Source organism: Equus przewalskii, chromosome 6 (genome assembly GCF_037783145.1).
Source record: "Equus przewalskii isolate Varuska chromosome 6, EquPr2, whole genome shotgun sequence".
Taxonomy (NCBI): domain Eukaryota; kingdom Metazoa; phylum Chordata; class Mammalia; order Perissodactyla; family Equidae; genus Equus; species Equus przewalskii.
This window is the reverse complement of record NC_091836.1, coordinates 29,523,715-29,537,799: the sequence shown is the minus strand read 5'-3', so window position 1 is coordinate 29,537,799 and position 14,085 is coordinate 29,523,715. Positions and strand designations below refer to the sequence as shown.

The 14,085-nt window shown below is 43.9% G+C and overlaps 1 protein-coding gene across 1 annotated transcript in view; it reads right to left on the bottom strand.

Annotated features, from left to right (window-relative positions):
* SORL1 (sortilin related receptor 1) overlaps window positions 1–14,085 on the bottom strand; it is a 158,362-nt gene that overhangs the window by 42,847 nt on the left and 101,430 nt on the right. The window contains exons 24-27 of the mRNA XM_008530665.2: window positions 11,152–11,274; window positions 8,953–9,072; window positions 3,481–3,606; window positions 688–795 (exon numbers count right to left, since the gene is read on the bottom strand). Of these exons, the coding sequence (XP_008528887.1) occupies window positions 688–795; window positions 3,481–3,606; window positions 8,953–9,072; window positions 11,152–11,274 (477 nt within the window). The remainder of the gene's footprint in view (window positions 1–687; window positions 796–3,480; window positions 3,607–8,952; window positions 9,073–11,151; window positions 11,275–14,085) is intronic.

The following is a 14,085-nucleotide window of genomic DNA, read 5'->3' as shown; positions in this document are numbered from 1 at the left end:
AGCACAAAGCAGTCAGTGACAACGAGTCAGCAAATGGCAGTGCCTGTGCTCAGAGTAAACTCCAGTGAACGGAACAGGTGATGGGCTGGATTCCCCCCACAAGCCACTCTGCCAACCCCTGCGCGACTGCATCAGTTCTCAGTCTGGACTGCACATTAGAAGCACCTGGAGCACTTTGAAAACGCCCAGTGCACAAGCCTACTCTAGAGTTGATTAAATCAGACTCCGCGGGTGAGACCCAGGCTCCAGGAGCCGTAGAGCTCGCCACGTGGTTCCGATGCATACTCAAGGATGAACCCTCTGACCAAGACAACCTTTCTGGGTCTAAGGAAAAATGGGGATAAAAAGGGTCACCTGGCCTAAAACTGTTACCTGAGTGATCATCAGTGACACTAATAAAACAATAAAGTAGGAGAAATAAGTGTCCAGCTCAAAACAATTGGTGGATGCACAGAACATACCGCAGCTAAACGATAATGTTCACTGAATTATGACCTAATTCCACAGTCGCTCCCCCATGGCCCCTCGCCCTGCCAGGATCGGCCTCTCAGAGTCCTGGTGAAGCACTCAGAGCCAACTCGGTTCAAAGCTAACCATAGGCAGGTCCTGAGGAAATGAAAGGATTTAGTCCCATCTACGCCCTTCCCTTACACCGCCAGCCGCCTCCCCGGGCCGGAGAGGACTCACCACAGTGCTGTTCGTCCGAGCCATCGGAGCAGTCCCGCAGACCATCGCAGTGCTTGCTGGACGGGATGCAGGTGCCATTTGGGCAGCGGAACCCATTGCACTTCTTCTCTGAAATGTAATTCAGTCAGAGAGAAGAATGAGGAAGAGCAAACAGGCAGGCACTCTCATACACGGTGGCGGGGTATAAATGTGTACCAGCCAAGGAGGGCAACTTGCAACAGCTACCCCAATTACAAATGGGTATATCCTTTGACCTGGCGATGCCACTTCTAGAAATGTGAAAAATAATATAAGTATGAGGTTATTCATTGCAACAGTTTGCAATCAACTACAAACTACCCATATGTCCATCAAAAAGGGTGTTTGTAATAAATTACTATACACTGGAATAAAGAGAATGAAGCAGCACTGTGTAAAAATACGGCCTGGATATATAGTTATGTGCAAAAACAAAGTACAATACAATGTGCACAGCATACTACTTGTGTAAAACAGGACAAGAATATGCAATATATTTAAACTTGCATATATGCACAAAAATATTCTGCAAGGATATACGACCACAGTTTCCTATGGGGACAACGTGGGAATTGGGTACTTGTTCTAGATATGTTAAGAATTTTAGACTTCACACTTAGTATAGAATTCTTAGCATGAGGTCACCCTTTCTCCTGAACAGAGAGCTACTGCCAGACATGAGGCTTAAAAATCAGTTCTAGCAGGTCAGTCGTGGCCTCCGCAAACCCAACTCTTAGCAGAATACTTCCAGAAGGATTAGTTGTAAGGCAAGAAAATATGTTTTAATCCTGTAGAAAGTCATCATTCCTAGGAAATTATTCAAAGGACATCAAACAGAAATGGTAAATGAGTACCACATGTTGGGGAAATATTTAATGTCACTAAGTCTAAAAAGTTTTTTAAACAGTATAAAATTAAGACACAAGACAAACTCCCACTTATCACATCAGTGAAAACAACTAAAAAGGTAAAACGTAACATCAACGGAGACCTGGGGAAATGTACAACGTATGACTGATGGAGACGCTTTTGGTAGAATCACTTGAAAATGAAATCTGGAAACACTTAATGAGAATCATTCAAAGCGATCAGAACCTTCGACCCAGCAATTCCATATTGAGGAACATGTCCCGGGAAGTATCTCAAAGGAAAAACAAGTCTTTCCAAGGACATGAATAGTATTACTGTGCATAACAGAGTAAAACTAAAAACACTCAAATGCCCAAACAGGGAGTGACTAAGTAAGTTAAGGTAATATAAAGTGACAAAAACACTAATTACAGAAAAATACAGATATATGGAAACATCTTTGATTACTACTGTAACACAAAAGGAGTAGAATACCTAACAACATGTAGACAATGACTGCAACCTCATGAAAATTTGGAATATATGATGTGAAATAATAGAAAATATATATTGGTCTCTGCCCCTGGTTATAGGCAGAGAGTTCCTAAAACCCATGTAATTTCCTGGGTGATAGGAGTGTCTTCTGTTCTAATGAGGTGATGCTCAGTGGGCTCCTGAATAGCTTGAGGATGGAGGCTGGTTACCAAGAAAATCATGCCATGATTAGAGGCCTAGAACTTTCTATCCCATGCCCACATCCTCCAGGAAGGGGAGAAGGATGGAGACTGAGTTAACGATCAACCATGCCTATGTGATGAAGCCTCCATAAAAAAATCCCAGAAGTATAAGTTTCAGAGAGCTTCTGGCTTGCTGAACACGTGGAGGCGCTGGGAGGGTGGCGTGCCTGGAGAGCGTGTGGAAGCTCCATGCCCTTCCCCATGCCTCGCCCTACGCATCTCCTCCATCTGAATGTTCATCTCTATCCGTTATCACATCCTTTTATGATAAACCAAGAAATGTAATTGTTTCCCTGAGTTCTGTGAGCCATTCTAGCAAGTTATCACACCCAAGGAGGGGTTGTGAGAATCCAGATTTACAGCTGCTCAGTCAGAAGTACAGGTGACAACTGGGGACCTGTGACTGTCATCTGAAGTAGAGGGAAGTTTTGTGGGACTGAGCACTTAACCTGTGGGATTGATGCTATCTTGAGGAAGACAGTGTTGGGACTGAATTAAATAGTAGGACACCCAGCTGGTGTCCGAGAGCTGCTTGGTGTGGAAAATACCCATTTGGTGGCCAAGAAGTGTCAGAAGTCAAGTATTCTGTAAGAAGAGTATTGACAGTGGAGGAGAAACACAGGGAGTTTTTCCTACAGACATACGGCAAAGAGATAGAGAACCTTAAAAACATTTGGTCTAAAAAAGTGTTTTATATATTGTATTTGTGTGGCAGCTATTTCGTGGTTAATTTCTATTGTGAAGGTGACTGATTATCTCAGAATTCTTCTTTAATCAATTATAGTGAAAAAGTTCCACCTCAGGGGTAGCAAGCCATTTTCCCAAAGGACCATAATAGAGAACTCAAGTGTGCCATTTATACAGGAACTGTTGGCTGGTTTCTGGCAGGACACTGGGAATGTGACTGTATTTAGTACTCTGGGTAGGTTAGTTGGTTTCTATTCCTGCTCTTCAAATTGTTATAAAAAAGCAGTGAGGCAAACTGCTTGCCTGAGAATTCAGACTACATAATACACCCCTATATATCCTATGGCAAGGCCCCAGAGAAAGTGGGCAGGCTTGTTTAGTTGTCAGAGTGGGTACACGGGCACAGCAGAACAGCATTTCATTTCCTGGCCCATCTGTGCCTCTTTTCCTGAACAGCAGACAGTGGAGAAGCTGCGGGTGGGGCCAAAGCATTTGCATTTACCACAGTTGACTGGATCCTCATCAGAACCATCTTGGCAATCTGTGTCACCGTCACACGCCCACCGCTGGGGGATGCAGTGCCCGTTGTGACACTGGAAGTTGGAGGCCTCACAGGTATGATAGATGGCTGCCAGCAAAAGAGAAGAGAAACTGTCAATGCCTCCCTTGTCTTCACTCCCATCAACCATCGAGGGGCTGACTGAAAAGAAGGATTGTACTAGGTAATAAGGTAGGAACTAGAGGGTCTGAGTTTCTCCTTGGCAAGGAGGTAGGCACCTGGGGCTGCCCTTATGGTGGAGTGCAGCCTCCTGAATGAGCGAGGACTTGAGTTTATGGGTTTATAAATGTCACACAAGCACAGATAGACACCTTAAGAGATCATTATCTTTTCACGACAACCTATGAGTTAAGGATTACAGATGAGAAACAGGCTCTGAGAGATAAGAAACTCGTCCACATTCACAAAGATAATTAAGTAATAGCACCAGGGCTGTCCAAGTCCAAAGGCGGTGCCTTTTCTACTCTACCTTGCTGTTCTATCTTCCACATAAATCCTCTCACTCATCCAGCTTCTGTAGGATAAGGAGAGGTGATGTGTGATCAGGACACTGAGTTCTAGACCTGGTCCAGCCACTGTTTGAGAGTCTCAATTTCATCATCTATGTTGATATCTAGGACCCTTGTAAGCTCTGAAAGGCCATGGTTTTATAATTCTAAATAAACTACCCAACTTCAAATGTGGAAAACCCCAGGTTCAATGAGCATAAAAGATTTATCCAAAATCACAAAGAAAGCAGGCCCCAGAATCTAGAATTGTCTAACTTTCTGGACAATCAGGAATGACATCTACCAGCCAACAATACATGGCAGCCACTACAATCATGCAAAGAAAAAAAGAGGTAACTGAAACAGAGTCACTGTTACAAATGAAGAGAGCTCATTTGCATACACAGGCTGAGGCCACCTGGAAGTCATTTAGAAACATCTCAAAACCTCAGTCAAAGACTAGTTCAAATGCATAATATCTGCCTCAAACCCAACCACACTTCTAACCACCTTTTCCATCAGATTTCCCCTTCCTTTCTGAAACGGAAAGTTGTTTGTGTCTGTTGATCACTGAATGAAAGCCAGGAGTGGCCTTGTTTACAACTGGCATAAAATAATATCACCGAGATAAACGGGCTCTGTGTTAGTTTAACTACGTGGACAGGATGTCTTCCCAAGAGAAGGAGGCAAAACAAACAGAAGTGGGTTGTTGAGTGCAAACTATAGTGACTTATTCAATCGAGATGGTTGGCAATAAGCTACTCAAGGGTTGGGAAAATTGGTTTCCACCGCCCTCCAGAATTCCTCCTGAATTTGAGGCTATTTTTTGCAATAGTCTGAAATACAAAAAACTCAATTTTTCACTTTAAAACAAGCGGTGGTCCATTATCTGTTGTCTTATCTCTCTGAAGACCAAGGTTCTATCTGGTAGCATGTAAACAAGTCTATAGGAAGTTTCAATACTTTACAATCTTTGGAACTCAGAATCCTTAAACATCTTTTTAAAATACATGTATATCTCTGATGAGAGGAATAAGTGTGTCCTACATGGTTGCATGAGCATTTGTCCTATTAACAGCTATTGCCTGCGATACTTTTGGTCTATTGGTTTTACAACCTGACAGCCCTGAAAGAAATTCTTTACCGAAGCTTTGTTCACTTTCATAAAAGATCCTATTGCCTAAACTCATTGCCATATTTACTGATCTACTTGCTATTATTCAGCCTATGCATTTCACTTTTAATTGAGAACAATTTCAGAATGCTAATGGAGTTTCCAAATGACGATTCTGGGAGGCACGTCTGAGATCTCCAGATTCTGTCAGGGAAGCTGAGCTCAGAAGGACCAACCAGTTTGCACAGTTTCATTCAAGTAGCCAGGTATGACTGGAATGCTTAACATATCCTCTTTTTCTGAATTTTCCTGTCTTCTGAGTAACTTACTAGCTCTGTGACAGAGTGTCTGGTAAATAATACATGCTCAATTAATAATTTTTTAAATTATGAGAATGGAAGAGATTGACTTTAATACAGACTAAAGAATTTGGGGAATAAAAAGAAGAATCTTTTGCATGGCAGAATTCATTGTGACTGTAAGAATGAAAAGCTAATGGGGTAAATGATCATCAAATTAGAATCTCAGGGTTTCTAATAGAGGCCATTATCCTACAACTTGGACAGATCTTTCCTGACTCAGCAAGACCCTCTGTAATATCTGATCAAACGCCTTAACCAAATAAAAGTGGGGCAAAAAGAGATGAATTAATTACTATGACAAGGAAAGCAGTGCCTCATTTATTACAAAGCACTGGACTATTAGGAAGTGAATGAGGGGGGAAATGTTAATATCAACACAATCTGAATGATTAATGACACAAAAAATAACATAAAGCACAAAGAAAGGGCACTGAAAAATAAAAGGCAGATGTGAAAACGAACCAAACAGAAATTCTAGATGTAAAAGATATAGTTATGGAAATAAAAATAGCTCAGTGGATGAGTGAAACAGCAAATGAGACTCAGCTGAAAAGAGAACTGTTGAATTGGAAGAGAAATCTGAGGAAGTTAACTCAGATTCTAGCACAGAGTCATGAAGAGAAAGCAAATATTAAAAAAAAGGGGCACAAACAACAGAATGAGACAGTCCAACAAATGGGTGATAGTAACAGCTGAAGACAAGACCAGCGAAACTAGCTAATAGACATAGCTGAAAAGATAGTGGCTGTAATTCTCCAGAATTGATGAAAAACATAAATCCTCAGATTTTAGAAGGGAAACAAGTCTCAAGCAGGATAAATAAAAATAATTCCATACCTAGGTAGGTAAAACTGCTTAACAACAACAAAAAGAAAAACACTGAAAACCTAAAGATAACTAGAGAGAAAAGAATGTCTGATTGTTTTTCGAACTGATAACCTGACAGGAGAATTCAAATCAACACAAAAGAAGCCAGAAGGAATTGGAGTAATTCCTTCAAAATACTTATGGAAAATTACTACAAACCCTGAAACCCAGATCCATCTGACTTCAGGATTGACAGTGAAATAAAGACATGTTTACATAAACAAAATCTTGAAAGAGTTTAGCACTCAGATTCCCGCAGTAAGAAAGACTGAAGGATGTACATTAAGAGGAAGCACCAGATATGAGCAGCAACTGGTACATAGGTAGGTACCTGTAAATAAGTTCAATTACTAAAAGATAACAATGACTCATTTTAGGATTTTTTAAATGTAAAACTAAAATACCAAGAAATTCGTGTTTTAAAATACCAAGTATTTACTGAGCATGTTAGTTTTGGAACTGTGGACAGAGATCGGAGTCACAGTATTATGAAGTCTTGCAGGTCTAGGGAAGGGGAAAAGACATTAAGAATATACACAAGATGTCAAAGGATAACAGCTACAAGAACAGAAGGCAAATGTTTAACTTCAAAACTAATGCAAGGGGATGAAGAGAAGGGAATAAAGAAAACTTAACCCCGTGGAAAGCAAAAAGTGGGCAGGGGAAGAGCAAAGAAAACTCCCAGCACAGACCATGCGGGCCAGCCAAGGCCAACAGGAAGTCAGCTGGTCCAACCTATTTTCTTTGGCTTTGCACATGACTTAATTTATTAGGTCAGGAAATGAAGTGACACGCCACACATCTTAATGAGTTCACATCTGACCTCTGACTATTTTGAGATGACGGGGAAGGAGAATCATCTTTAAAAGGTTCGGAAGACCAGCCTTTGCAACCAGGCTGCAGTTCAGGTGCAAACACTACATCTTCCCCAGTTAGCCCTGCCAGAGAAAGCCAGAGATAAAACCAGGAGTCTATGGCAAGCCCACCCACAGAAATGAAGCTGTTAATTCATTCTGGAGGACCGGCACACTGCTGAAGCTCAAGTTTGACTAATATGGTTATGCTAACAAGATGTTCAATCATCCTGCAATTTACAAACCTAAGTGCACTGAATTATTAACCAATTATCCCCTCGAACCTGAAGCTTTCAAAGAGCATTCATGTGTTTCCTAGGCTGATAGCAGTTCCTTCACGGACCTTGGTTTGTCCTCCTTCTGCAGGCCATACTTGCATATGGAGAAGCACTTTCCTGCAATCCTTCCAGAAGAAGAGGTGCAGACACCGACACTGCACCAGAAAGGACATGGGGGAAGTTTACACAGGGATGGAATTTGGCACTATCACAGATCATCCTGCATGACGTATATGGCATTTGAGGAGATCCATTTACTCCTTAAGGCCGCATAAGGTCCCCTCTAAACTAAAATGAATGGAGAGAAGCAGTTGTGTAAAATTACCCAAACAAGAAGGGTTCTGTGCGCATGTACTCTGCCAGGCGCTGGGCACTGAGGGATACAAAGGAGTACATGCTCATTTCCGCCCTTGAGGAACTAAATCTAAACCAAACCATAACACAGCTATTTGTATTTAAGTTTGGAATATGCTAACAGATCTACCTTCTTTGATTTGCTTTTACAAATTAGTAGGCATGCTTTTGAGCTCCCATATGCTGGGCAGTGTAGGTACTGTAGGGGTGAGGTAGATTAAGACACAGATTTAGAAGTCACTCCTCTAATCATAAGAGTAATGATCCACACCAGACGATTGAGAAGATGACTCATTAACGATGAATTGCAAAAAGAAGGCCGAATTATCACGGTGTAAAAGCAGATCTGCCCTCATCATAAATGGTTACACGAAACATATTTATTTCTATCACTGGAGGGGTTTAAGGAAAAACTGAATGGCAATTTCTAGAGGGGGCTGCGGAGAAAATTTACTCATCAGGTAGTGGAATTTGTTTTTATTCTGCCACAATTTCCCCCAACTCCTTGCCCTCCCCAGCTCCACCATAATGTATATTGCTCTCATTCATTCATTCATAAAAAAGTGTAAGGAACATGAGTGAAGCTATCACCCAACAGAAGAATTAGAACATTACCTCTATACCATCAAGCCTTCCTTGTATCCTCGTGTTGTTTCCAACTTTATTTTTAATGACATCTTACCCTAAACAGCTAGAAGCACAGTTTAAGGCTTCACTGATTGCAGAAGCTGCTGATGCTCCATTCGAGAACATGAACTAGTTCAATGCTACTCAATGGATGGTCCCCAGACCAGGGGTCAGTCTAAACTGGTCCTGAAGAAATGAGAAGCTTGAGCCAGACGTAAATCAATTATATTACTCAGGACACTGTTTAATTCAGTTAACATTTCTTCACACTAAAAATTTCTGGATGAAGGAAGCGGGGTATCGATTTACATTTCAGTCAACCTTATCCTAGACGGCTCTTTGAGAAGCACTGAACTAGCTAAGTTCTCAGATCTATTTCCTAGAGGCCAGATTCTATGATCACAGAGGGCTGCAATGCCAACCCGCACACGAACGCATGAGTGCTGTTAAGGGAGTCCAGGAAATACTGACCAGTACAGTTGGCTTCGTCAGACCAGTCCCTGCAGTCGTTGTCCCCGTCACACACCCAGGAAGAGCGGATGCACATGCCGGAGCTGCAATTGTATTCGTCACTGCGGCACTGGTGCATTTCTACAGGTAAGACCAAAAAGACAGAGACGTGAGGACAAAAGCTTGCTCAGAATTCTGTCTCTGGTGTCCACGCTCCTGAGGGTTAGAGATGCACCCATTATTGCTGATCACCCAGAAACAGCATGGATGAAGACACTTTAACCAGTGATGTGAGGTCATCAAGGATGGTTTCCAACTAATGTGTTGCAAATGGAGGGTAGGAGTGACGAATTACTGACATCCTCGGACCCCTGCCACTGCTGCCTCCAGGCAAGAGCAGCCTCGTCCTTTGATGCACTTTACAAATACTATCCCTCTCTAGCTTGCTATGATGGGAAGGAGGTTGGGAAGCAATGCTCTAGTTGCCCAGAAAGTAGAATTTTCAAGAAACAGAAGACTTCTAGAGACAGAGCCTGTGGTTTCAGAAAAGGAGTAATGAGAACTCTGAATATGCTGATCAATAGGAGATGCTCGGCTCAGGGAAAGCGAGCTCAGTGCTGAGCTTCTAGAACACAGAAGACACAGCTCGGGACTTTCTGTGGGTGGAGTTCCAGGGATTGGCTTTGGGCTGTCTCTAGAAGGGTGGGGGCCCATGGCAAATGAACCAGTGAGGCCTGACCAGGACGTGAAGGGAGGCTACACTGGCTGTAGGCCCTGTGTCCTTAAAGCAGAACTTTCAGATGGAATTGTAAAGATTCTATAAAAAAAAAAAAGGAGTAGCCAAGCCTGGGGCCCAGGGTGGCTGCCTTGGTCGTCTCACTCAAGACAGGCTGATGGTGAAGTTGGTGATTCAGGTATTTATGAGGAAACAGTCTGGACACTTATGAAGAGGAAGGGAGCTTGGGATGGAGTCAGGACATACTGGCGTGAATGGGCCACGGATGGAGAATCTGAGGGGACTGAAACTGCTTAATGGTCAAGAGTGTGCCCACTGAGCAAGACGACACCAGAAACCCTCAACCATGTGGAGCTTCCTTCCTACTCAAGCAAACCTAGCTGGGCACTTTAACCCTCGGAGAGTGCTGAGGAGGAAATGGGAGGAAGGAAGGGAAAACAGTTGTAAACTCAAAAGACTGTTTTCTGGAACTTCACGTTTTTACAAAGATGAAGGAAAATTATGTAACCTTCCAAAAAAACTCCTCTGAGAGCCAGACAAGAAGCATTGCCCGGCTCCTCTTGTTTCAGTCCCTGTGAGTCACACTACCGCTGGGGAAAAGCAGGCCCTGTCCAGGAGCATACGCACAGCTTGTCTGGACCTGTCCCCGCGGATAGGCAGAAAGAGCCCGCAGGGCCACACCAGCTCATCACAACATGTGGGTCAGCGTCTGGCCTCCATTCTCACTTCCCTTTCACACTATGATCCCTCCAACCTGGGGAACCATGTGTACTGCATGATGTTTCCTCCTTCGATGATCAGCAACTCTGAGTTTGGTACCAGAGCCCAGGAACTAAGACAGGCCTCGTGAAACATGGCAGGACTGTGCGACAGAAAGGCATGGGAAACAAGGGTTCCACTTCCCCATTCAAACTCGTTGTGTCACCTTGAATAAGCCCCCTGACCTCTACGGACCTCAGTCATTTAATCTGGACATTAAAAGGGCTGAACTAGAGAATCCATCACTCCTTGCAATTCCAACACGCTATTTTTCTAAATATAAAAATTCCATTGACAAAACAGATGTTCAAACAATGTTTGTACCATCTGCTGACTAACAGAACTTAGTGAACTAGATTGGTTTAAAAACAAAAAACCAGTTCACAAAGGTATAGTCTGTGTCTCTGTATCTTTTTCTCACAGCCTCCTAGAGGTGTGAGCCAAGTCTGTATAGCTGTTAATAACTGTCTGAACTCATTTAGAAGTCTTTCTTACCATCACATTGATGCTTACATCATCTCTGCAAGGTAAAGCAGGGTCCACAGCTTTATGAATGAATCAACCCTGCCATGTGGATGGAGGTGGTCACACAGCTGGACACCATAAATCCTGAAACAGCTTTCAGAAATCCTCCACATCCAACCCACCCCATCCACTCTACAGCACAGTAAGCAAGGGTGCTGCCCCCCTCTGGAACGGGGTTCCTGGACGTCATGTCCCCTTACCGCAGTGACTTTCATCGCTGTTGTCTCCACAGTCATCCTCAAGGTCACATTTGTAGGAGAGTGGGATACAGGACCCAGACTCCTGACAACGGAACTGGGTGTCCAGATCACAAATGGTAGTAGCTAAAATGGGGAAGAGAGATGATAATCGTTAGGTACAATTCATCCCCCTCAACACAAACATCCCACTGGAAAGCCAAGTGAAAAAAGAAGGAAGCAGATTTTAATCGTAGCAAAAGAAACAGAAAACCTAGGTTTATGGAAAAAACACACTGCGTGAGAACCTGAAATTTACAACCAAGGGAGATAAAGGCCTCTCTCTCCATGGACAGCATCCAGATTGGCACAGGGCTGGGAGAAGTGAGAAACTGTCACCTGGCTGAGAGAGAGTGATGGCACAGATTACCTCCTGAGATCCCCTCAGACGTGAAGGTGTCTTCTAAATAAGTGGCAGAAATATCTCTATCTAGAAAACTACCATCAGGAAGTGCAATTTCATACAGGAAGCTGGCACCTCATCATAAAGATGACAGAGGTGGCATGGAGGTAGAATTCTGCAGCAGGAACATGGGCCCTGCAGTCAAGACTGGGTTTCAAATCTTGGCTCTGCCTCTTCCTTGAGCAATTAATTTTAACCTCCCTGAACCTGTTTTCTCCACAGAATAAGGAGAATAAGGCAATGTGGCCAAGCATTTGTGATGACAGTCAGAAAGACTAGATATGGATCTTAATTCTACCACCTACAACTTACTTATGTAACCATTCTATACCTCTCTTCCCTCCACTGTAAAATGGAGATAATATCTACCCCATGGCATTATTATGAAGGTAAATAAGAAAAGTTGGGGACCAGAACTCATTCAATAGGATGTAAATATAATGAGCTCTAAATAAATGTCATTTCATTTCCTCATCATTCCTCACGCCCTTCAGCACCAGAATGAGTACAGAATTAGATTTTTCTCCCTCTTCTAAAGAGAAATTATCTGGGCTTAAGTACAATTCCAAAATCCAACAAAAGACCCTCTAGGAAAGGCTTTGGGAAGGCAGGCTGCTCTCGGGAGCAGCTGAAACATGAGGTGTGATGTGACAGGACAGAATTCTGGGATGGAGGGGGCGGGGTGGGCCGCGAAGTGAAAAGCCAACAGCAAGAGCGCGGTGAGGCATTCCCAGCGGCTCTTGTTTGAGGCTCCATTTCTTCTCTGTAATTGAGCTCGTGGTGGGAGGCAGGGGATGAATGTAAAAATGAGAAGACCGCAGGGATTCACGTCAAAACCCTGAGCGCCTGACAACTACCCGGCACAGGAGTCTGTTTAAGAGGGCGGGAGATCTGCTGACAACATCCTCCCGCGTCTCCCTTTGTCATCACTCCTCTTTCCTGGCAGCTGACAGGATGCCTCATTTAACTTCCCAGACAGTAGTGCAGTCACTGTCCCCCTCCTGCACCCTGCCCATGGACAGGGCGCCTCCCGCCATCATGAGAAACACTGCTCTCTCCCCTTGATAAGGGATACACTCAGGAAGGCACAGATAAGCACCTCTCTCTTGGTTCCCAGGCTCCACATTTTAACACTTGCATCCCTCACGGCCTCACCTCTGCCACATCTGACTAGTCAGGACCTGAGCCAATTGGAATTGCAAGAAAGCAGAGCAGAAAGCAAGTCTCAGGTCAAGCCCAGCTGCATTTACAGTAAGCCAGGACAAGGTCAGAGCCAGCTGCATAATTCACCCAGAGGAGAAGCTTCAACTCTGCGTGGAGACCTCTGAGGCGGGCAGCAGAGCTCAGCGGCTGATGGGAGGGCAGCACTCTCTGAAGATGGAGGGAGGTCTTTCTCTCAAAACACTGAAGCAATATGAGGTCCCAGCTTGTCATGTAACAGAAACCAAAGCCCAAGGAGGAATCACTAGCTACTGGACACGAGGTCATCTATTTATATCTCTCTGCTTCCACTATGTCTCATCATGTCTGGACAATTTTCTTGCAACACGTTAATTCTAAGAAGCAACTCCTTTCCCACCCTGTTTTGTAATAAAGTCTTTCCCAGGATCTGCTCCAATGCTGTTAATATTTATTAATGTTTTTAAGGAGCTCTGGCTGTTCCCTCACAGATACCACACCTTCCTGAGACTCTGGTAGACAGAGAAGGTTTAATCAGTGTCTTTTTTGCAGAAAAGCAACATTCAGAGAAGCTAGTGCTCCCCCAAACCTGCCATTTGGCAAGCTCTTCTCCCTTGGTGTGAAAGGCATCCACTGAAGCCAAGGAAATATGATGAAGAAAGGTTTAGTAAATAATCTCCTGTCAGCCAGAAAGGGCAGTACCTAGTATTACAAGGCCCAGACGAATTTTATGAGTTGATTGCTTCTCAAGTTGCTTTCTGGGTGGAGTGGCATGGGAAGCTGGCACAGGCTCTACAGACACTTGGCTGAATACATCCGCCAGAGGTCAGAGGAGTATATGGAGCCAGGAGCCACCCATTAATCTCTTCTTACAGCACAATATGATAAATGGGCTTCTGGATTTCCAAAGGCGAAATATTTGAAAGAGAAGCCTTCAGACTGGTTTCTGCCCTCCCTGCTCTGGCCTTTCTCCCATCCAATTCATTCTGCCCACAGCTTATCTTTCCAAAGCTAAATCTTATCATGTCATTTCACTGGTTGCCAACTGCTCTTCTGATAACGTTCAAAGGCCCTTGCTGCTCTGGGCCCCACGTACCAGTCCAACCCTCCACTGCCCCACTGCTGCCACTCAAGCTCACAATGCCCACACCTGTTTCCTGACCAGGCAATACTCTCACTTCTGGGCTTTCATACACACTGCTCCCTGGCCTAGAAATTTCCTCCCTCCACCTCTGCTTGGTTCACCTCTACTCACCCTTCAGGGCTCTTCGAAAGCACCCACCCAGGTTTGATCTGGGTACCCTTCCTGTGTGCTT